The sequence below is a fragment of the Tachysurus vachellii genome, chromosome 2 (genome assembly GCF_030014155.1).
Source record: "Tachysurus vachellii isolate PV-2020 chromosome 2, HZAU_Pvac_v1, whole genome shotgun sequence".
Taxonomy (NCBI): domain Eukaryota; kingdom Metazoa; phylum Chordata; class Actinopteri; order Siluriformes; family Bagridae; genus Tachysurus; species Tachysurus vachellii.
This window is the reverse complement of record NC_083461.1, coordinates 23349237-23372401: the sequence shown is the minus strand read 5'-3', so window position 1 is coordinate 23372401 and position 23165 is coordinate 23349237. Positions and strand designations below refer to the sequence as shown.

General features: G+C 40.5%; 2 protein-coding genes across 7 annotated transcripts in view; one reads left to right on the top strand and one right to left on the bottom strand.

The window, feature by feature from the left end:
* The first annotated feature begins 3151 nt into the window (after positions 1-3151).
* Positions 3152-12923, top strand: g6pc3 (glucose-6-phosphatase catalytic subunit 3). The gene is made up of 6 exons (XM_060863875.1): positions 3152-3645; positions 4311-4417; positions 4542-4632; positions 4741-4859; positions 7950-8091; positions 8336-12923. The coding sequence occupies exons 1-6, from the start codon at positions 3428-3430 to the stop codon at positions 8676-8678; spliced, it is 1020 nt and encodes a 339-aa protein (XP_060719858.1). The 5' UTR covers positions 3152-3427; the 3' UTR covers positions 8679-12923.
* A 1554-nt stretch (positions 12924-14477) lies between these two features.
* Positions 14478-23165, bottom strand: part of tanc2b (tetratricopeptide repeat, ankyrin repeat and coiled-coil containing 2b) — a 159735-nt gene continuing 151047 nt past the window's right edge. For 5 of the 6 annotated variants that reach the window (XM_060863870.1, XM_060863869.1, XM_060863873.1 and 2 more), the window contains 7 exons: positions 22655-22830; positions 22077-22209; positions 20441-20473; positions 19727-19818; positions 19496-19642; positions 19067-19167; positions 14478-18897 (listed from right to left, as the gene is read on the bottom strand). In XM_060863870.1, the coding sequence (XP_060719853.1) occupies positions 16845-18897; positions 19067-19167; positions 19496-19642; positions 19727-19818; positions 20441-20473; positions 22077-22209; positions 22655-22830 (2735 nt within the window). In that variant the 3' untranslated portion in view covers positions 14478-16844. The remainder of the gene's footprint in view (positions 18898-19066; positions 19168-19495; positions 19643-19726; positions 19819-20440; positions 20474-22076; positions 22210-22654; positions 22831-23165) is intronic. The other variant, XM_060863872.1, reaches the window with a different exon arrangement.

The window sequence follows — 23165 nt, the reverse complement described above, 5'->3', positions numbered from 1 at the left end:
TCCGCTCAGGAAACTGGGCGTGGTCACATGACGCACAAGTACAAAGGGCTGCGTACTGAACATGCGCACTAGCGTACAGATCACACAGGTTCTCCAAAAATAAAAAATAAATAAAACACACCTGTGGGCAGATTTATGTATTATAAAAAAATCTATTCTAAATTATAAATTATATCTCCATAGAAATACATTCTAACTTATCTTCAGTAAGCACTTTATACTGTAAACACTTGAGTGTGAATACACTGATGCTGTAGGGAACCACACACTCTCTCACTCACTCACACACACACTCTCTCTCTCTCTCTCTCTCTCTCTCTCTCGCTCACACACACTCACACACTCTCTCTCTCTCACACACACACTCACTCACACTCTCACAGACACATATGCACACACACCCCAAGGGGTCAATTAAGAGTTGCCAATCTATAATATACCTGGAACAATAATATTTGACATATTTATTGCAGCCATACAACTTACAGAACACCTTTTTATTAAAATAGAATAGTGTAAATAGTGTATAGTGTAAATACTGTGTTCAACAATATTGCGTGCAGAAATACTGGAATGAACACAGTATTATAGCAGCAGTTACATGAGATGATGTAAAGTATTGTGCAAAACAGCAAACGACTGAAATGTGAAGCACCATATTAAATCCAACTTCTGCCGTGCCGCCATCTCTACCAAGATTCACTTGATTCATTTGACCACACAAAAAGTCTATTAAGTAAAATAACTCAATAAATGAAAACTGTGGATTGTGTTTTCTACCATTTACCACAACTCATATTTACATTTCTGGCATTTAGCAGACACCTTTATCCAGAGTGACTTACAATTTATTTTAATTTATACAAATGAGCAATTGAGGGTTAAGGGCCTTGCTCAGGGGCCCAGCAGTGGCAGCTTGGTGGACCTGGGATTCAAACCCTTCTGAGTCAGTCAAACCTTCCAGTCAGTAGTCCAACACCTTAGGCTTACATTGGGCTACTACGTCCCTTACAGACCTCATTTAGAGGACCATAGAACTAGAGTAGTTTTAGGGTAGGTGTGAATGTGTCTTCTGTGTTTTCATTCATCTTTATTCTGGTCAGAGTCACAATGGATACAGAGTTTATCCTGGGAACACTAGGCGTAACGTGGGAACACATCCATCACGCACACACAAACACGTGCACACACACACACACACACACACACACACTCACACACACACGCTCACACACACCTGGGGCATATTAGCATTGCTAATAGTCCACCTACAAGCATGTATTTTGAGAGTTGGGAGGAAACCGGAGAACCCGGAGGAAACCCACATGGATACAAGCAGAACATTTATGAGGAAATTGTGAAATTTGAGATTAAAACCTGAGCTGATGATTGAATTGGAGACACTGGTGCTACAGACTATATGTTAAAGTAAATGTTAAAATAAAAAGACACAGACTTCTCACATCACTCACTTTGTGTAGGGTGGCAATAATTTTGTAGTTAGACACCAGAATGAGTAAGACTGATTTAAGTACTAAGACAGTTTAAGTTGTGGTCTCAGAATGAACTCTAGCTCTATTTCTGTCATAGATATATACCATAGATGTTGCCTTGGGGTCCTAAAATGCGTCAAAACCGCCGCCATCTTTGTACAGGGCTCTTGTACTTCAAATGCATGCACAATGGCGGACTTCTGTGCTGCATTTAGATGTTCAAACGAAAGAAATAAAAAAAACAGACAGCAAGAGATTACATTTCACAGGTGAGAATGTGTTTTATGATACTGAACGTTAGGAAATTATATTTCTGGGTCCGTTGGTTTGTTTTAGTCCTTGGTTAACGACCGCAGCTAATCCATGCTAGTTACCTATTAGTTTTTGACAGTTAGGAAAACCGACAATGTTTGTAGATTCCGAAGCTCTTAATAAGGACATTTAAAATTGATCCATGCTTTTTTTGCTTAAAGGTGAAGACCCAACTTTATGTATGTTCTGTAAGATTCCCTTATCTGTCAAACATATTTTATTAGAATGTCCTGGACTTAACACAAGCAGAATGCTCTTTTATCAAGTTACTTTACTTAAGGACATATTTAATGACATTATGCCTGAAAAGGACTTGGATTTTTTTATCGTATGTTAACTTAAAAAAATCGTATAACATGACTTAATGTTTATATTTGTTTTGTTTTTATTGTATTTATATGATATTTGTGTTTTTGTAATTGAATTTTTGCCATTAAAATAGCTTTGATTGCTGACATGGTATTAAATAAAATAATCTGAATCTGAATCTAAAGCAGAAGTAGGCTCTGAGGACATATTTGATCTTCGTGATCACACTGTTGCGACTCAAGATGGCATAGACAACCATCACTTCAGCTTAATATCACTGGTTGTCTGTAACTTTCATAAGTTGAGACAACACCATGTCGCAAAGATTCATACTCTGCAACTGCAGAGCAAAAGTGTCAGGAAGAAACTGTAAGGTCGTGTTGTTGCAGGGATACTATATAAACCAATACAATTTAAATGTTTAAATTAACTTGTATAGTCAGACCATTGTAGCAGTGTTGCATGCAGTAGGCTATAAGGTAAGTAGTGATTGTTCATTTGAAGTTTACTCAAGTGGAAGAATGTAACTAATAAACGTACACCTACTATCACTATGCATTATATTGTGAAAAAGTAGATTATCTTAATATCAAAACCTTAAATTTTCTCTGGACTTAATGATAAATACATGTTACTGGAGGAGGTGAGCTCACGTATCCTCCGGAGCTCCGCAGAAGCCCGCGAGAGCGCTCCCTCTGCCCAGGGACGGTGCGTCCATGCCGTTCAAAGCTCCATGGCTAGCGCCGCGGTGTGGATGTATGGGGAAAAAAAATTCCCCTTTTCTCCATTGGAACGAACGAACCAAAAAAAAACTAGAAAATCGCATTCATGACGAATTATGGTGATTTTATTTCTTTGCCTTCATTGACGCTGATGCATTAAGAGGAGGGGGTCCCCTGTACCAAGATGGCAGCTCGGTTGACGCATTCGTCCCAATGTACTGCCGTATACAAGGCGACATCTAGTGTATATATCTATGTATTTCTGTGTGCATTTCGCGTTTTCGTTTTTCACGTCCCTTGCCGGTATCCGTACCGTAAAGTACACAAACGCCGACTGCTCTCCTGCTAGAAGGTTTAGCGTTAGCATTAGCATTAGCATTAGCATTGTCATTCTCATTGTCATTGTTAAATGTTATTATTCGCCTTTGGCTGCTTTTCTTTGTACAGTTTAACAGCGCTGAACATCGCTCCGTCTGTATTGTTGCTTAAATTATAGTATTATAGCGACTTAACGACGCAAGCTAGCAGCTGTGCTGTCATAGATATCTATGCTGTACTGTGAGCTGATGCTAATTAGCAGCCTTCAGCAAAATGGAGACAGTCTACACTCAAGGCATTTGGATGGCAGAACAACTTCAGACATACACGAAACATTATAAATCTTTCTGGTTGCTCGCTACTCATATGGGAGACCCAAAAGCGGCGCTTCTGCTTGTTTTCCCACCCGTTTTCTACCTGCACAGACGAACCGGCATCGCAATCCTTTGGGTGGCTGCTGTATCGGAGTGGTTTAATCTTGTTTTTAAATGGTAATAAGTGTCTAAATCAGCATTTTAAATCGTGTAATAGCTTGAAAGATGTGGTCATGGGGAAAGAAATGTGGTTATTGTTCTAAAAAAAAAAAACGTACTTTAAACAGGAAGGAAGTGATTGATGTAAATGATTGAAAGGTTGTGAGTTCAGATCTCAGAGCCACCAAGCTCCTACTGTTGGGCCCCTGAGCAAGGCCCTTAACCCTCAATTGCTAAGCTGTATAAAAAAAAATTAAATAACTTAATTCGCTCTGGATATGGGCGTCTGCCAAATGCTGTAAATATAAATCCTACAAACTTTGAGAGATATTCACTGAAGCACCCATTATTGTTCTGTTAGTGATAAACTGAAGGCTGAAATCTAACATCTATCAATTGCTAGCAAATGAAACTTAGTGTTGAGAAATTGCAAAAAAATAATTTTGAACATGTTACAGAAGATGGCAAATTAAACGAAACCTTTCATTTAAACAAAAACCCTCTAAACACACAGTTGCCTGTGAAACCGTCCATGATGCTTGTTTCCCAACAGTAAACGTCGCTCCTGTACAAACGTACAAAGTGTGACATGTCGCTCTTTAATAAGGGCTCTTGTTCAGTTAAACCCTCTCATCTTTACATCGCTAATTCTGTCATCCTGTCCTGTGTTGTCTCTTTTACAGGGTCCTGTTTGGGGAAAGGCCTTACTGGTGGATAGGTCAGTCTGGTTTATTTGTGAAAAACAGCCCTTTGGTCGAGCAGTTCCAGTCCACCTGTGAGACCGGACCAGGTTAGGTATAAAACTACGCATAAGTCACTAACACAATCGCTCAGCACTGAATATTGGCTTACGTTATTTGTCAAACTTAATCAGCACTTTTGTTGTTATTAATTCACAATTTTGCATTTCCTAGGTAGCCCATCAGGCCATGCCATGGTCACTGCTGCAGTCTGGTGGGTGCTGGCATCCTCCCTGTCTTCTTTTCTTCATTCTCGCTCTGGCAGGTCAGTCAGAATAAAACAGGATCCATATTTTGAATGTTATTCCAAATGGATTCTGTGTGAAAGACAAACAGAACATAACGTAAAAGTTTTGTACTCACCCATATGCAGTAAGATACTGGCTGCGATACCTTACATCTTCTACACGCTGTTGTTGGGAGCAGTCGGTCTGTCTCGAGTCTTCATTTTGGCTCATTTTCCACATCAGGTTATTGCTGGCATCCTGACAGGTCAGTGCTCAACCTCAAAGCATGCCATTACAAATTTGTCTGGGAAGGTGGAGTTCTGCCAAATGAAATTTCATCTACTCTGTTTACTTAAGGAATAAAACACGACTGGCTTCCTGTTAAAGGAAATAAATAAGCAGTCAGATTTTTTGATAGATCCTGATGTGATGAGTTACTGCTCCCACTGCAAAGTTTATTTATTTATCTTTTACCCCAGACGTTTGTCAGCGCTAGCACATTTTTATTTATTAAGAACGATAGGAAAAAATCCTACACACACCTTTTTATCAAGTAATAGTGATACTTTATGGTGTGGAACATCCGCTGTGGTCAAAGTGAGGAATAAGAGGACGGGTCATGGTGTTACTGACAATGATTTTTTTTCTTTCAGTATTCTATTTTAACTCAATAATAAAAAATAAGTTATGTATTGTGTATGTAAAATACATTCAAAAATCAAATTCAAAAGTGGAATATAGAGGACATGAGTCAAGCTCGGGTACATTTCTTCATTTTTATTAAGACTCATATTTTGTAAATACAAAATGAAGTATCCCTATGAGGCACAGGCAAAAATGTGTACTCAGAATATTATACAGTATATGTATGTATAGGCACTCTGTCCAGGGTGTATCCTGCCTTGGTGCCTGATGACGCCTGAGATAGGCACAGGCTCCCCGTGACCCGAGGTAGTTCGGATAAGCGGTAGAAAATGAATGAATGAATGAATATGTATGTATATAGGAGCTAATTTGTTGCAAACACTGGACTAAAGATAAAGATGTTGTACTGCAAGAAGAACTGAATCCCACTTTTGCCTTCAAGTCATAACTGTTAATTTGTTTCCTGATGATTCCTGATGCGAAGAGCAGCTGAACAAACTGAGAGAATATATATAGAGTAATGTGAAGTAATGAACAAAGTAACAAAGGAGTAAAGCAGAGATAGAATCAGCCTTCTTTACAGCAGACTTACAATTCCAGAGCCCACCTACCACCACTGTTTGAGACACAACAGAGGAGGGTAGATGAGGTTACTGGGATTGTGACCTCTGCTCTCGAAGACGAAAAGCGTCTGCGACAGTAGGAAGTGAGTACAGAGATGGGTTTGAGGCACATATTTGCAGTCAACCAAAAGTGAGAATTAAGGTATGGTATAATATATCAAAACAGTACTAGACACTTATTTTACAATGTGAGATAGAGAGATACTTACCAACCTTCAATTTAAATGGATAAGCCCTGCCCACAATTCACACAAGGGAGACTGAAACTACTCCTGATTAATCAGCTGAGAGAACAACAAAGACCAACACTATAAAATCAACAATGGTATCGCATATAACAAAATTCAAATCACACTACTCTAAAACAAAGTGAGTTAAGCAGATAGTATACAAAAGTCAGGAACCTACTTTACCAGAAGACAATATATTCAAATGTAGAGAGTTAAAGCACACTACTGAACTGTTGCCATCTGGTCGACGCTACAGAGCCCTGAGCACCAGAACGACCAGACATAGGAACAGATTCTTCCCTCAGGCAATCCATCTGATGAACACTTAACACACATGGAACACACAACACTTCACTGCACATGTCACACTTGCACATTTGTACTATGTATACTTCAATTGCACATTTCATACTTGCACATCTGCACATACAGTTGTCTATACTGTTTTACTTCATAAAACATAATTTCATAAGTGCACATTTGTACATACAAATTGTATACTTCAATTGCAAATTTTCACACTTGCACATTTGTACATACAAATTGCCTATATTTGTATATGTATATTTCAATTGCACATTTCAAACCTGTACATGTGTACATACAATTTTGCCTACATAGTATATGTCTTTCTGTTACAGTGTTACACTGTGGAGCTTCTGTCACTATAACAAATTCCTCGCATGTGAAAACATGCCTGGCAATAAATCTCTTTCTGTTTCTGATTATGAGGATTGCAGCAAAAAGTTCATTCTAAATTGGCGGCATTGGAGATACGCAGTGCTTCATTGACTTTTGACTTATTACTTGTGTCGGCACCTATGAGGGACAAATGTGAGCACAGCAAAGACATCAGTGAAGCTGGTCTACATGAGTCAAGCTCTAAGGCCATAATACAGGATAGAGTTCGTATTATCTGCTAAATGGTAGTACAGAAAGTTAAAGGTAGGGTCTCCGATATTTGAGAAATGCTTCAGAAAACTGCGTTGGGCCACCAAACAAAACAAAAATCAAAACAAACGTGTAGCCAATGAGCAGAAAAGGCGGGTCTTGTCAATATGGGCGGAGAGAGTGTTCAGTGCGCATGTGTGCATTTGCGCATATTCACAGATTCGAGTTTCCTGTTACTAGCAAAACGCGGTTGTAGCTGCCTCTCTACATTACTACGATAGAAAAGAGGTGTTAATTGTGTCGTAACAGCGTTTAGCTCAGGAGTTATTGACTCGGGAAACTCCAATCTGTGAATATGTGGCTAACTTCCCGCTCCTTCAGTTCTCTCCAGCGCTGGAAAGCTGATCCTATATTAACACGGGTCCTACTTCTTGCCTTATCGTAAGCCTTTCTTCGCTTTCTTTTTTGTTTTTATCCTCCATGTCAATGTTAAAACCGCTTTCTGCTAATGTCACACATGCACACTTAACACTCTCTCCGCCCATATTGACAAGACCCGCCCCTTTCTGCTCATTGGCCACATGATTGTTTTGATTTTTGTTTAGCTTGTCGTCCCGACTCAGTTTTCTGAAGCATTTCTCAAATATCTGAGACCCCACCTTTAAGCAGAGCATCACCTACAAAACTTCATGCATTTTAACTCTTTATGTGTACATTTAATGCTGTAGGACATCCAACAGACAAGTTAGTTCCTGTTATCCCTTAACATTTAACAGCCTTTTCCACCAATTTATCTTTTTTCCTCTAATTTTAATCAGACAAAAAACACAACCTGTCATGTTACTGGGTAACCAGGAAGCTCTTTGTTCCTCTGTCCTGAACACGCTATATATATATATATATTCCCATTTGTTCTTTTTTTTTTTTTTTTTTAACAACACCCTTTTTAAACAAATTGTTTTTCAGGCATGATGCTGGGAGTGTTCTTAAACTGCACAGTGCCGGATTGTCGCCCCCTGCTGTTTTTCCTGTGCTCCAGTATGGCTCTGCTGTTCGGGGCACTGCTCATGTATGCTGTGCTGAATAATGTTGGCATTGACCTCGCCTGGTAAGTCCAGGCATTGTTCTTCACTTTTCATATGTACCCACTAAAATATGACTCACAGCTTATAATGCCATCCTAATGAAGCTTTAAGACAAGACAGTAACATGAACCATGATAAAATTTCGTGTTTAGTTGCTGCTCAAAATAGGATCACATTTCTAAATTTAAACATATGATTTTTTTTGTCTTTTTTTTATATTTGTACCCATTTAGCACAAATTCTAAATCATTGAACAATGAATTTTAGGTCTATCCCATTGGCCAAGAAATGGTGCTCTAAGTCTGAGTGGGTTCGCATGGACACAAATCCTTTCTCTTCTCTGAGCCGTGATGCTGGAGCACTTCTCGGGCTGGGCCTTGCCCAGTTCTGGAAACCTGGAGGATGGCCACTTCCCTGGGTACCGAAGACCCTCTGCATGGCTCTCTCCTCCATGGCCCTGTACCATGTGAGCCGGTTTCCTCTACCTACAGCTCCAGCCCTGCTTTTTTACTCACTCTTTTTCTTAAAATATTTCATAGTGCCCCAGGTTGTGATGGTGCTGGTACCTGGCCTGGTGCATCTCCTCACAGCCAAACCCAAGAAGGACTGAGAGGATTATGAGAGGAGACTGACTTTTAACCTCTGCTGGAGTCAAAAATGGGCACCGAAGGTAGTGTACCATGAAATGGCTGTGCCAGGATTATTACATTAGTTGTTATAAGTTATAATCCTATATAAAACCTTACCAATGTCCAAGCTGATGTTTTATTTAGTGTGGACAGAAAAAGAACACAAAGACCATTGTGACTGTTTTCAGACCAAATGTATTCTTTCCAAAACACCACATGTACATCAGAGTGCATTGGAACAGTGTCCTGACTCCTGCTCCCACATTATTTATTCTACAGGTATCATTTCATATTGAGAAGATTTTCACATACAGAAAGGAAATTGTTCTGTTACATTAAAAAAAATTGGAACATTGGAAACACTCCAAGTCCAAAAAAGACCCATAGATTAAACCATTCCGCCAGTCCACAGCCATCCACCAGACTAAACCCTTCCTAAGTCCAGAATCACCACCAAGTCAGAGTCCATCCAATCGTCCAAGTTGTCCTCAGTCCAAACCCTTTTTTGGTTTAAAAACCATTGCCTAGTCCAAAACCTCACTTCAGTCCAAAACTGTAACTCAGTCCATTCACGATCAAACTGTTTTACTTAAAATGTAGTAATTTTGAGAGAATAATAATTCTCTCAAATAATCAGAATGAGAGAATAATAAAGGAAATGCCACAAGAAAGCATCTCTTCTTCAGTTATCCCAGTCCTGAGCATTTGGCATTTAGGCAGTTCTCGGTTCCTATTTTTCAGTATTGCTTATCCACTTATGGCATCAAGCAGATGCCTTTATCACGCGCATCTTATGTTTATCTCATTCATACAACTGAGCAATTGAGGGTTAAGGGCTTTGATCAAGGGCCCAGCAGAGGCAGCTTGATGGTAATCTGATTCCAACCTAGAAGCTTCTGATCAGTAGTCCAACACCTTAACCCCTGAATGGTTGACTATGTCCCCATTTTCTTAGGTTTAAATTATGGCTGGTAAGCGATTAAAAATTTTAATCTAATTAATTACATGATGTGGCAATTAATTAATCTAATTAAACGCATTTAATTGCACATAAATATTAGTTGAGAATTTCCCCCAAAATGTCATTTAAAATGATTGTGTTTGAGGAAGATTGAATCAATATAACAAAAAGCAGTTTTTTATTTAACACAAGCCTATCACTTAGGCTACAATGGCTGTAACATTTTTTTATTATTGAATACAAGCCTATCACTTAATTAAACAAGATTACTATCAGTAATTTAACAAGAAACCCTAATTTCTTATTTCTCCTTCAACCAGTTGCTAAGACAAACTAATTTGTTTACATTTTCTGAGTTTAAAGATGCCCTCTTCTTTTGCACAATGTTGCCCACCAGTGAGAAAAGTCTTTCGCATGGTACAGTGGTTGCAGGCGTGGCCAAATATTTGCGAGCTGAGGAAGACAGTTTAATATGGGCCTCTGCATTAACTGACCACCACTCTAAAGGACACTTATCCATCTCAATAGTGGGTTGAGCTCTGTAGTTTTGTAACGCATTGCTAACATGATTTTCTTCCTCTGGTTCTGAGTCTGACTCTGAACCCAGCAGAAGGATTCTCCTTTTCTTAGCTGGCTCATGTTCTTCACTGGGTTGTGGAGTATGTGTGCTGGGTTCTGCCTCCTGTAGTATTTTCTCAAGGCTGGACCATACCTGTTCTCTCTCTCCTCTTGCTAGGCACTTCAAGTCCTTAAAACGTGGGTCAAGAGCTGATGAAAGTTTCAGCCATTCATTGTTTGACAGCTTGGCGTTCAGCAAGGTCTTTCTTGAAGGCAGTCTTGAACCTTGCCACATATGCCTATGAAACCTATGTTTCACCCCCAAGGAGTTCAGTGACATACCTGAGGTGGAAGATAACAAGGTCAAATACATTTCAGTACATTTAGTTTAGGCTAAGATAAGCATATTTAACATGAATATAAAAGCAGCAGGCAAGCAGGCTGAATATAAAAGGTGATTCAAAAATCCTTAACATTTTCTAGTTCATTTTATGGATTTTTTGGACATTTACACATAGCTGTGTAAAAAATATAGCTATATTCCTTAAGATCACGTGATGAGTTCCACCTCGTTGAAACGTCCTGTATCAGTTGCTCTCTTTGTTGTCCGATTGTTGTTTGTTGCTGATGTAGCTCCTCTGTGTTAGCAGGGCTGTGCTTAAAATGTCCTACAATTTTGCGACACTTTGTCAATGCATCGACAAACCCACTGTCCGAAAGGCAAACAGTAATGGTCCTCTGCAATAAGAACTTAAGACTTGGTAATAGATGGAATATTCATCAATTCAACTATTGTGTCCAGTATCCCATTATTGCATTACATATATATTCCCAGTTGGAGATAAAATCCTAATTGACTCTTTTGTTTTCCTGTTGTTAAGTGAATAAGATCAAAACGTACATCCGAATCAGCACAGACACCATTCAGCGTTTTTCACTGGCCATATGTTTAGCAAAGTTCGAGAAGGAAAATGAGCCAGACTAAATGCAACCTCAAGCATAATTGCAGACAGTGGGACCTTTTTATGTGTTCATAACACAAAGGAAAAATCGCGTCATAGCAGTGGCCTGGTATATTATTGCCATTTTTGTGGCAGTAATAGGGAGAATAAAGGTATTATTGTAAAAAGGGTCTTTAGTCTGTTCACAATTGAAAACCAGTGATGTGAATTGGTGCACACATGCACAAGCAGGAATATAGGAATATAGGAATATATTTTATTCCTATATAAAGGAGATCCTCTACAAGTGTCTCAAACTGTCAAGCAAATCCATTTTTGAACATGTGACCTAAAGCACCATCGACTATATGGACTGTACCGGAATTGACTGTCACATTTTGTTTTATTTTATTCCCCTTCAGGCACAGACCTCTGTAAGCCTTTATAGGTATATTAAAAAAAAACAACAACATTAAAATAAACTGCAAACTTCAAAAGATTATTTCAAGTTACAGCTCATTCATGTAGTTTTTGGGTACAACATCTTTTGTGTATAACATCTATTACTGGGAAAATATTACCATATTTTCCACACTATAAGGCGCACCTAAGAGCCTTAAATTTTCTCAAAAATTGGCCGTGCGCCTAATAATCCGGTGCGCCTTATGTGCGCCTTATGAGTTCCAAAAATCTGTAAAAATGTTGTTGTGCGACTTTGGTAAGCACTCCGCTTGACTGACTGTCAGACCATTTCCCGCTGACACAGGGACATAATACATACACTACATACGCTGGCAGCGATAAACCAATCAGAGAACATTACGTAATACGTACAGTACGTACGCTTAACTCCGCCACGCCTCTGGTAGGTATACTACCGGTATGTTGCAAAACATTTGTTTCTGCCTAACCATTATGCACTCCACACTCCAGTCCAGTAGGTGGCGGTAAATGCACCTTAAGTTGGTTTGCCATCCACCAATAAAAACAAAGACATACAAAACAAAACAAAACGCCTCAGATGAGGTGACCAAGAGGTTAAGATGATGGCTTGCCAAGCCATTGGGCTCTGTATCTGTGGTAGTGAATCCCACCTGTGCTGTGTGTCATTTAACCACATGTTTACTACATCTGGTTTTGTTGCTGTCTGTTTCACACATATTACATGTACATTTGTTTGTCTAAGGACCCCCGAAAATGGCACCAGTGAAGAGACATGCTTACGAGGCACAATTCAAACTACAGGCTATCAGTTGTAAATGGGAATAGAGCAGCTGCAAAAAAATTCAACATCAGTGAATCTATGGTTCGGAAGTGGAGGAAGCAAGAAAATTAACTGTGCCAAGTTAAGAAGACACAGTAGATGAGGACTTTGATGGATTTGTGGGAGAAGATTGATTAAAAAATAATGTGTGTGTATTGTTAAATAGTAGAATAAAGTTCAACTAAACTCACTGTTTTGCTCCTGTTACCTTTTTTGTAGACCGTATGTTTTAGCATGCGCCTTATGTATGGGTTAAGTACAGAAATAGACCCCGTAATTGAGACTGCACCTTATAATTCGGTGCGCTTTATAGTGTGGAAAATACGGTAATTTCCCATCTTTTTACATCTTAGCAGTGAATCTATGAATCTAATTTTCAACATAACAGATGCTGCTCCTGCACTTGGACCCTTTCAGACGTGGTGTTTGTAGCATGTGTGTGATAACAATGAGGCGGTTAGGTAGGATGGAACTAAAAATAAACTGCTTCCCACTGGGTCCATCTGGCTGTATGTACTGCTGCTCATTGTTTACCAGCTAAAACAGCAAGCACTGAGTGATCTTGCTGGAAGACTATGTTACCCACCTTGACTTCACTCCAAGCACCATCCTGACCATAGAGAAAGGTGGATCCTTCAGTTGAGATTTCAAGAGACTTAAGAAAATAGTGTAAACCAGACTGGGGTACAGATTGTTTTTTATGGAAACAGTAGGGACTGCTGAAATGAAGTGGCAGGTAACAGTTATCTCTAGAAAACTGTCTGGGTGGTCTCCAGTAGTAAAGCGTGTGGCTGAGATCCAACTCAGAGGGAACCATTTTAGGAGCAGACAATATTCTGAATCCTTTGGCTTTGAATGCCAGCTGACCTGACCAAGGCTACACACAGTTGCGAATATTCTTATTGAAAAGGCAGGTGCAAGGATATTCAAATACTCAATTAACCCTATTTTGTCACATATACATTACAGCACAGTGAAATTCTTTCTTCGTGTATCTCAATTTTGGAAGTCGGGGTCAACGCACAGGTTCAGACTCACTGGAGCAGAGACAGGTAAGGGCCTAAGAGTGGCAAGTTGGTAGTCCTAGGGGTTGAACCACAATTCTCCGATCAACAACCCAAAGCCACCACTGTCTCATGATGCATTTGATGTATTGTTGGAAGGTGAAACTTTCCAGGTCCCACTCTCAAGACTTTTGGGTGAGGGCTAGGACAGTTCAAAGGATGTGAGCAATGCACATCTTTTGAATTGCTCTTTTACACTGAGAGGCTATCTGCCCTGTTCAGACAGCCCCAGTTAGCTGGCTTCACTGTAATTGAGAGAGTAGTATGAATATGCCATTCCTACCTACCCATTGAGCACAGCAAATTTGTGTCCTGGCTACGGATTGCTATGGCATTACTACCGGTATTTCATTCAACAAATCTGGTTGTTCTGAGCTGTGGATCTCTCCACCTCCTTCACATTTAGCCCCTTGGATGCTTTTCAGAATGCCTTTTATACCTGGTCACTGATGTTTGGTGGACAGCTTCCTTTAGGCAGGCTCGAGTCATTGTTCATTTATTAATTTTTAAACAGTGCATTTAATGGTTGTTTGATTCACGTTTTGCGAAACTAAACCCTCAATATTTCTAGAACTCTGTCCTTTTTTTCATGATTTTTTCATGATTTTGTTTGTGTTCATTAATGAACTCTGGGATCATGGGACACTTTAATTGCACACAGATAAACTACATTTATCTAATTATGTGACTTTTGATGGGAACTGCTTGCCAAAGAACTAATTTAGGGGTTTCCCAACAATGGGATTAGAATATTTGAACAGTCGCACCTTTGAATTTTTATTTGTAAATAGGATTAATGGGGACAAATGTTTCCTGACACATATTTTGCAACTAGGGTAAATACTTTTTTGAATATTTTTTCAACTGATTCACAAACAATATTTCAGTGATTACACCGGGATGTTTATATAAAGTTCAATGGACAGTTATGTCTATAATGTAATTTGACGGAGTGATTTGTCGGTTCGGCTTAATAAATCACGGGTTCCATGTATGATAAAAACACATTCTGTTTTATTGTAGTCATAGAACTTTGTCACAGCGCTCTGAAAGCTCACATTTACAGACAAGAGAACTCGGCGCAGCAAGCAAGTACAGTAATATGAACTGAAAAGCAAATTAAAAAAATAAATAAAAGCCCAGTTCAACTCATAAGAGGTCAGTAGTGTGTTTCCTAATTAAAGACTGGAAAAATGAATTATTTGGGCACCAGCTTCATTTGAGATATACATCAAGTACACTTCAGCATGTGCACATGAGCTCAGGGGTGGCTGAGGATAGAACATGCATCTGTATTTACAGCAAAATAATCTCCACTGAGAAAACTATGCCTTCTTAAAGAATGAAACATTGTAGTCCTTCGCTCCCTTTAATTTGATGAATAACTGTAACGTCTTGAGCACTATCGGTTAGTCCTGCATGAGAAAGGGTGAAGGGATATTAGCGTAAATACTTAAAACATATGGGCTTACTTCACGACAGTAGCTGTCTGAGTCAGTTATTCAGAAGATGTGACTGAAGACAGTTTGAACACTGCATGATGGCTATATTGCATTCTACCGCAGAGAGCTTTTATGACTTTTCCGAAAAAAAAAAACACTTGTTAAACATTTCTTGAAGTTTATGAATCTATAGTAAAAATAATTTTGGAAGTGTTTCAGAATGCTACCGAACTTTGGAGACCCGTTTTTCACGCTTGCCTCATTTATTCACCACTACATACTAGATACTGTTATTCATTTGTCTTTTAGCTGTTAGCCATAACCCTGCAACAGTGAAGATTTAGCTATAGAGAAATAGTTATGAATTGCTTACGCATAAACACATTTGGCCAATATATACAGCACATACAGTGTGCTCTATAAAGGCTATTATATACATGTTTTCATAGCGTTTTAAAAACATAATTTCACTTTTTTTTTACTGCGTATTCTTTAGCTTTGTAAAAGAAAAAAGATTGCACCAAAAACATTGACTGCTATCTTGATTTTCTAGTAGGACAATTAATTCACAAATAATATTCCAGTGTTTAAGTTTCTTAGTAATTTCAATCCAAATGAGCCATTCCCCATGCCTACTGTATGATTTATCCATCATCAGATTGAAATTAATAAAGTGCTATTTTTTCTTCAGAGCTTTCATGGGCATACAGTGCAACAACAACAAAAAAAAACCCTAATATTTTCACTGAAAGGTTAAAACAAATATACTATAGCTAAATATTCTAATGCTTTTCATATTTTAGCATAATACTGTTACTGTTTAAACGGTTTCAAAATAAAAAAGGAACTACCATCACTTATTCAACATCCCCTGAAACATCTTTTTATATGTTGAGCAGAACATGTACAAACTTGGAGAACACAGAGATCAGATTTACACAAACTGTTTCAGTTTGTTTAAAAACCCTAACCCTAACCCAAGTACTTATTAAATTATGATCACTTCTAATTGAGTCTGCATTACAATTATCTTGTGTTCTGTATCCAGGGTATTTCCAGATAGTCCTTTCTTAATTAGGAAAATGTGATTATTGTAAAATCGAGGATATAACTTTTGGGAAAAAAAAGAAAAAGTGTTCTGAAAGTTTGTACATTTCCCTCTTTAAATCCATAAACTCTGAATCTACATTTTTTGAAAATATTATCTACCATTTCTCCTGCCCAAAAAAAAGATACAAAAATAAAGATAACTTAAAATAAAACAAACACAGAAACTAGGTTTATGCTTTGATTTGTACATTATCGAACTCGGGTATAAATATTCCTTTGTGTTCCTTCTTTAACTACAGCTTTTTTTTTATTAAACAGAATTGAATAATCCAACATTATATACTCTGGAAGGCCTAGAAGTCCAGTTTGGAAATGCCTACTGAAGATAGGAAATGATTTAAGCATTTAAATTCACGAACAGTCCGTGACACACACATTTTTGTTCATGATGCTCACTCACACTCGTGTGGGACAATAACTGCAAGACACACACTGTTCCTCAAGCTGTGTGTGTGCGCTCATGTTTGTTGCTTCAATTCAGGGAAGGTTCAGAAATGTGCTTTCACATAATGTGCAGAGCTTTAAAGAACATTCAGTAGTATCATATTCATGGAATTATAAGTCGAAGTGTCTCGAGTCTTTTGCTCTAGCGCTAAAGCTTATGCCTCAAGTATACCAGAAGCAGGCACAGATCAAGGCATTAGCAATTTCTTTCATGAAGTTGCAATATATCAACATGACCCTCCCTGGGTTAGTAGAGTTTCAAAAAATGACGTATTTTCTAGTAATTTTAACACACTGGACCACCACTACATTTAAACACACACTCACTCCTTATCACACATCCGTTACACTCTAATGGCCTTGTTACACATTTGATTCCACAAAGGGTCTCTTTGGTTTAATGGGTGAGGTGGGGCCTTGCCTGGCATCACGAGAGAGCTGGCGGTACATGTTTTCTTGGTACGCCTGTGCCACGGGCATTGTCCGTGCCACCTTCACATCCTGGTATGTGGGCACCTGACTGACCCGTTCCAAGAGGTCTCTGTCACGGGCCCCTCCATTTGCCAGCTTGCCCAGGGATGAGGGCTGTGGCTGGCTATAGTACTCATCCTCCAGCATGTGCCCATTTTGGGCATTGTTGGTCTTGTTGTAGTAGGCAATGTTACCTAATGAGGTGGGTGGGCTATAGGAGGAGGCTGTAGATGCCTGGTGAATCAGGTTCCCTGGTGATGTTGGGCTGGTGATGACATTGTCCAGAGATGAGACTGGCCATGCACGGGAAGGCTGGTGCAAGTACTGCTGCTGAGTCCGTGCTGTCTTGTCAATGACGCCCATGAAGGGCGTTGTCCGTGAACGGGCTGGCTCGCTGGGGTACAGGCCGCTTTGTGAGGGCGAAAGTGAGGATGGCTCATCAAAGCTGCGTTCGTATGACACCTGTAGGGGGATCTCCATCTGGGCCATGGAGGAGGAAGGCCTGAAGCCAGAGGCTAAATTAGAACCAGAGCCTGAGGATATATTGCTGCTCGAGGGGGAGAAGCGAAGACCCACGCTCTGAGAGTGGATTAGGGGTCTAGGGGTGGACATGTGTGGTTTCAGCTCACCCGTGTTTGCACTGATGGGACGACGCACCAGATGTGGGATCTCAGGTGAGCCCAGCTGGCATGGGGACATGGAGGATGCTGCTGCAGCTCTCTCCAGCTCATGCTTAGAGACAGGGTAGTATGCTGCTGACTGGCTGCGGCTTATTTGAGGTGTCTGGCTAAAGCGCATTCCTCCTGGTCCTCCAGTTGCAGAGCGGTAGGCTGAGGCAGGGCGTTGAGGCACTTCATCTTTCCCCACTCCAGATTCCAGTACTCCTCCAGGCCCAGGTCGCCCTCCATGCTGGCACAGAGCACCCACACTCAGACTAGACTGTACCTGAGACATGGACCGTCCATCCAAGGAGGGCTGGTACACCAGACGGGCCTCCCTCTCTCTTTCCCGGTCTATGTCCATGGAGCTACCCTGGTACCTGCTGAGTGGGTGGGCCAATTGGCCATAGATGCCACTACCAGGCTGGTTGGTGCGTACAATCTGGGCCACTGAAGGCTGCAGTCGGAGGCCCTGGGCCTGGTGGTGTTGCGAGGACTGGGAGCACTGGGATGGCTGTGACTGAAGCTGAAAGGAGCGTTGACTGCTCATCTTAGATAGGGGTGATTTGGGACGACTAGGCAAAGGTTCCTGCTGGTAGCGGACAGGAGATCCCGACTGGGAACGGTAGAGACACACACTATCCAAGGGGGGGCTGGCTCGGTATTGAGCTGTGCGACGAAGTGGGGAAGGTGGGGGACTCTGGTAATCCATCCCTTGACCTCCGCTACCCATAGGAGGAGGACTGAAGCGGTAGGAAGCTTGATGGGCAGGAGAAGTGTGTGGAGGACTATGTCGGTAATGGGAATTTTGGTGTGTGGGAGAGACACAAGGTGAGGTTGATTGGTAGCTTTGGCGAGTTGGAGATGACAATGAAGAGGGGCTTGGGTGGAACTCAAAGGCTTGGCCTCCTGATAAAGTGACAGGTGAGAGAGGTGGGCTGTGGATAATCTGGAGGCTGGATGGATTGATGCGTTCAGGAGGAAGGCCAATGGACATGCTCTCGAGCTCCTGTTCCAGAAAGTCATCATCCTCGAAAAGATCTTGCACAGGTTCCATGTCATCCAGTCGTGGTTCTGGGGGTGGAGTATGATGGGGTGGCTCCTCTTCTTCCTCCACAGGTAAAGGGGATGGGGGTGGGGATGGTGGGGGCTCAAGCTCAGGCTCCTCCGCTTGGGTGACTCGCTTGAATTCTTCTTCCACACGCTGCAAGAGGCGCACAATCTCGCGATTGTTGGGGCACAGCTTTATGGCTTCCCTGAGGTCCTCTAGAGCCTCAGAAAACTGCCTACAGAGCATAAAGACAGAGAGATATTACTTAACAATAGTATTCAGGATATTTTATGGTGGCTTTGTTTATTTGTATTCTTCAAAGAAACGTTTAACATATTACAGCAAATGAGTGACCAAAATGTTAATTGCATGTAAAATAAGCAAGAAAAAATAACAAGTCGTACCTGCTGCTGCGTTTAGCTCGAGCTCTAGCATAGTATGCCTCATAGGATTTGGGTTTCAGCTCTAGAGCTTTGGTAGCAAATTCTTCTGCCATTCCAAAGTCCTTGGGGACAGGGGAGAAAATTATGAGGGAAAAACGGCAACCATTTTATAAATGTAAAGCAATCAACATTATCTTTATCTTTAAGATTAATGCACCACTCGGCTTCAAATGTTCACTGTGCCTTTTTCAGGAAAGGGGTCTTAAAAATATAGTGACTTAGGGTACCCATGTATTTATTCAGCATTTAAATGTTTATCTAACTATTGTATGATCACCAATCACGTTTGTTTATAAATTCAACTCCAGAAGTATTAGCACCTATCGAGAAGAAATAAATGACTATTAACCTATTTGTCATGATTTCAAAGCACATCTATTAAATACTCACATTCATTTTCCTGCGGCAGCGAGACAAATTGAGAAACAGAGAGACTTTGAGCTCTCGAAAAGGCTTCAGGTCTTCACTGAAGCCTTCACGAGGAAACTTCTTCAAAGCATACTGATAACGTTGTGCTGCCTCCTTCACTTTGCCTTTCTGTATTACACACACATAATTGTTAGACAAATAGGTTGTGTCCCAAAAGTAAAACGCAATGGTTAGGTTATGCAGAAGTCAGACCTTATAGAAGCCATCCCCTTCCTCAATAAGTTTTCTCAGCAGGATCATCATGATGTCTGGTTTCGAGGTTGCCATTGCCCATGTAGCTGGACCTAAGGTCAACAGGATGCATGATGGGTCAAAATGAAGAGTTAACGGTTTGAGAGGGAAAGAGATAGGGAGAAGACAGTGCAGGTGTTCTATGGTAAATGTAATACAATATGGACAACCAGCGAGGACAACCAGACACAAGATGACGAAACGACAAATGTCTTCTGCATAGCACCACTTTTTCTTTGGAAACACCTAACTCTGATCCTGACAACACAAAGAAAAACAGAAATGTACACATCAACAAAACACTGAACATTAAACACTGAATGTTTCCTTGTGTCCATTTTGATGATCAAGTGAATGAGCAATGTGTTAATGAGTTGTATCCATATGAAAAGAAGCAAGGTATGTTTTCCTGTGTCGTACCCTTGCAGTATGACTTAAATTCAAACAAACAAATCAAAGCAGATGGAGACTGCAAACAGACAAAAGGATTGAGGATAAACTGAACAACAGGCAGATGGTTAGATGATCCTAAGGGTAAATTGGGGTTTATAGAGATAGCTGCTAACCACCAAACAAATAAACTAAAACAACAGACACAAAACACACTGAGGAGGAAAGTAGCTATGAGAAGCCGGGTGGGATATGAAGAGTCGACGTCCTGAACATGACTGTTACCTCCTTTGTGCCGACTTGGCAAGGTCTGACATCCTGCAGCCAGAGGTCATGGTGTCATAGGACGTAAGAGTGGAAGATTGGAAGCATTGGCAAGGAAATGTGGAATGGAGTGAGCGGCCCAATCAGAGTGAGTTGAAGGAAGGAGTTCAGAGGAGAGGTGTGTAGGTGAGTAAAAGGACAAGAGATATAGAAAAGAAGAGAGATGTTGGTGGGTGTGGAAGTGTGAGAGAGGGAACACAAAAAGAAGCAGCAGTGAGAGGCAGGGAACAAGAGCTCCAGCCAAGAAAATAATTAAAAAAAAAAGCAAGAAAGGACAACAAACACATCCAACAACAATTACCAAATAAGAGCTGGGAAGTATCATACAAATATACATCCCTGCTTAAAGGTAGGGTCTCCGATGTTTGAGAAATGCTTCAGAAAACTGAGTCGGGACCACAAACTAAAAATCAAAACAAACGTGTAGCCAATGAGCAGAAAGGGGTGTGTCTCATCAATATGGGTGGAGAGAGTGTTCAGTGCGCATGTGTGACATTAGCAGAAAGCGGTTTTAACATTGACATGGAGGATTAAAACAAAAAAAGAAAGCGAAGAAAGGCTTACGATAAGGCAAGAAGTAGGACCCGTGTTCATATAGGATCAGCTTTCCAGCGCTGGAGGGAACTGAAGGAGCGGGAAGTTGGCCATATATTCACAGATTGGAGTTTCCCGAGTCAATAACTCCTGAGCTAAACGCTGTTACTACACAAATAACACCTCTTTTCTATCGTAGTAATGTAGAGAGGCAGCTACAACTGCGTTCTATTTCTTGCCTTATCGTAAGCCTTTTTTCGCTTTCTTTCTTTGTTTTAATCCTCCAAGTCAATGTTAAAACTGCTTTCTGCTAATGTCACACATGCGCGCCGCATATTGACAAGATCCGCCCCTTTCTGCTACACGTTTGTTTTGATTTTTGCTTTGATTTTTAGTTTGTGGTCCCAACTCAGTTTTCTGAAGCATTTCTCAAACATCGGAGACCCTACCTTTAAGCTTAACTAAGCATCGACAAATTTTTTAAACCATAATGTGTCAAGTCTAAGCTATTTAGTTTCATGGTCTAGTACCTAGCTTTACTCTGTAAATCAGAGTGGGAGAGACAGAAGGACAGAACATCAAAAAAAAAAAGTCAGTCATTCTGATTTTGACATTGAACCAAAAACCACATGCAGCTGTAACTGCTACAGAACCATAGAAGCCACATTTAAGCAACAGCAAAAACAGCTGCAGAGAACACACACAGACACTCGCAATCACACACTGACATCTGTAGGGGGCAGCAGAGGAGCAGTTAGAGATGGGCCAGACCTGTTTAAATCATTGAACACATGATTTGAATTTGGACTGACTTTCCTGACGATGTGGTAGTACCTCATGTCTGTATCATTATCAAATCAAAAAATAAGGTAACACCACCACTGGACTGAATTTTCAAACATTTCTCCTTGAGACTATGCCTATGTTTTCTAATAAAGAGTAATCATACTTTTAACACAATGTAGGTATACAATTAAAACTATTTATACAGGTACAGTGGCTTTTATAACTGCGGTGATTTTGGGACACAGACTTATGGACATGTGTCATCCTTTCTTCATACCGATCTTCGCTCCTTTCTTGAGGAGAGCCATCACCACTGAAGTGTTGCGGCAGCCCACGGCCCGGTCTAGCGGACGCATCCCGCTATAGTCCACGTGCTCAATCAAAGCACCCCGATCGACAAGAAACTGCACCTGAGAGGAAAGCAGAGAGGAGTCATGGCAAGGTATAAAACAATCTCTAAATCCAGGAATAATTGTGAAACCAATATTTTAACTCCCATTTGCTAGATTTCACTACTATTATTACAATTATTAATTATCACACAATAGCTTCTAAATTGTGGCTAATGAGGTCTAGTATGGGCTTTTTCTTTGACATATGAATCCACTGCAGACTATTTTCATCAGTAACACACTCGGAGGAAAGAGCTAACTACACTCTTCTGCATTCATGAGCTCACAGTGACTGGCTAGTGTGAGTGCTGTGATTGACAAGGAAGAGTGTATGGCCAATTCTGCTCTGTTGGACTACCCATGGATGGCAGTAGCTCTTTGGGATATTGTTAACACTTTTACTTTGCACCATTCAGCCCTGAATTCTTTCTGGAATGCTGGAATTTCAATGACGGACACTCACAATATCTGCGTCTCCATAAAAGGCAGCCAGGTCAAGAGGCGTGCGTCCGTTCTTATCCGCATGATCAGTCGCCGCACCCCTTTCCACCAGTAAGCAAACCACAGGCAAATGTCCCTTTAGACATGCCCAGCTTAGTGCAGTAAGACCTTCTTTATCTGTAATGGGCATGGACGCACCTGCAGATAGTAGACAGTGCACACTTAACGGTTAATTTGAACAACAAAAAAAAAAGTCCTCTTGTATTATATTCAGTTGCATTCCACATACTTCCAGTCCTTGTGTCTCTCCATCTGTTGAAAATGCAAAATATTTAAGCTCTAGTAAGTTCTGTTCTGCTATTCTCTCTGCATTGACCCCCTTGATTGCAATCATATACTAACGTGAATCCACAGTCTATCCCAGGAAGTCCACCAAGCTGGGAAAGCACCCTGGTTGATACAACAGTCCATCACACCTAGGAGCAATTTAGATTAGCCAATCCATCTATGACTGTGTTTTTGGAAAGATGTTT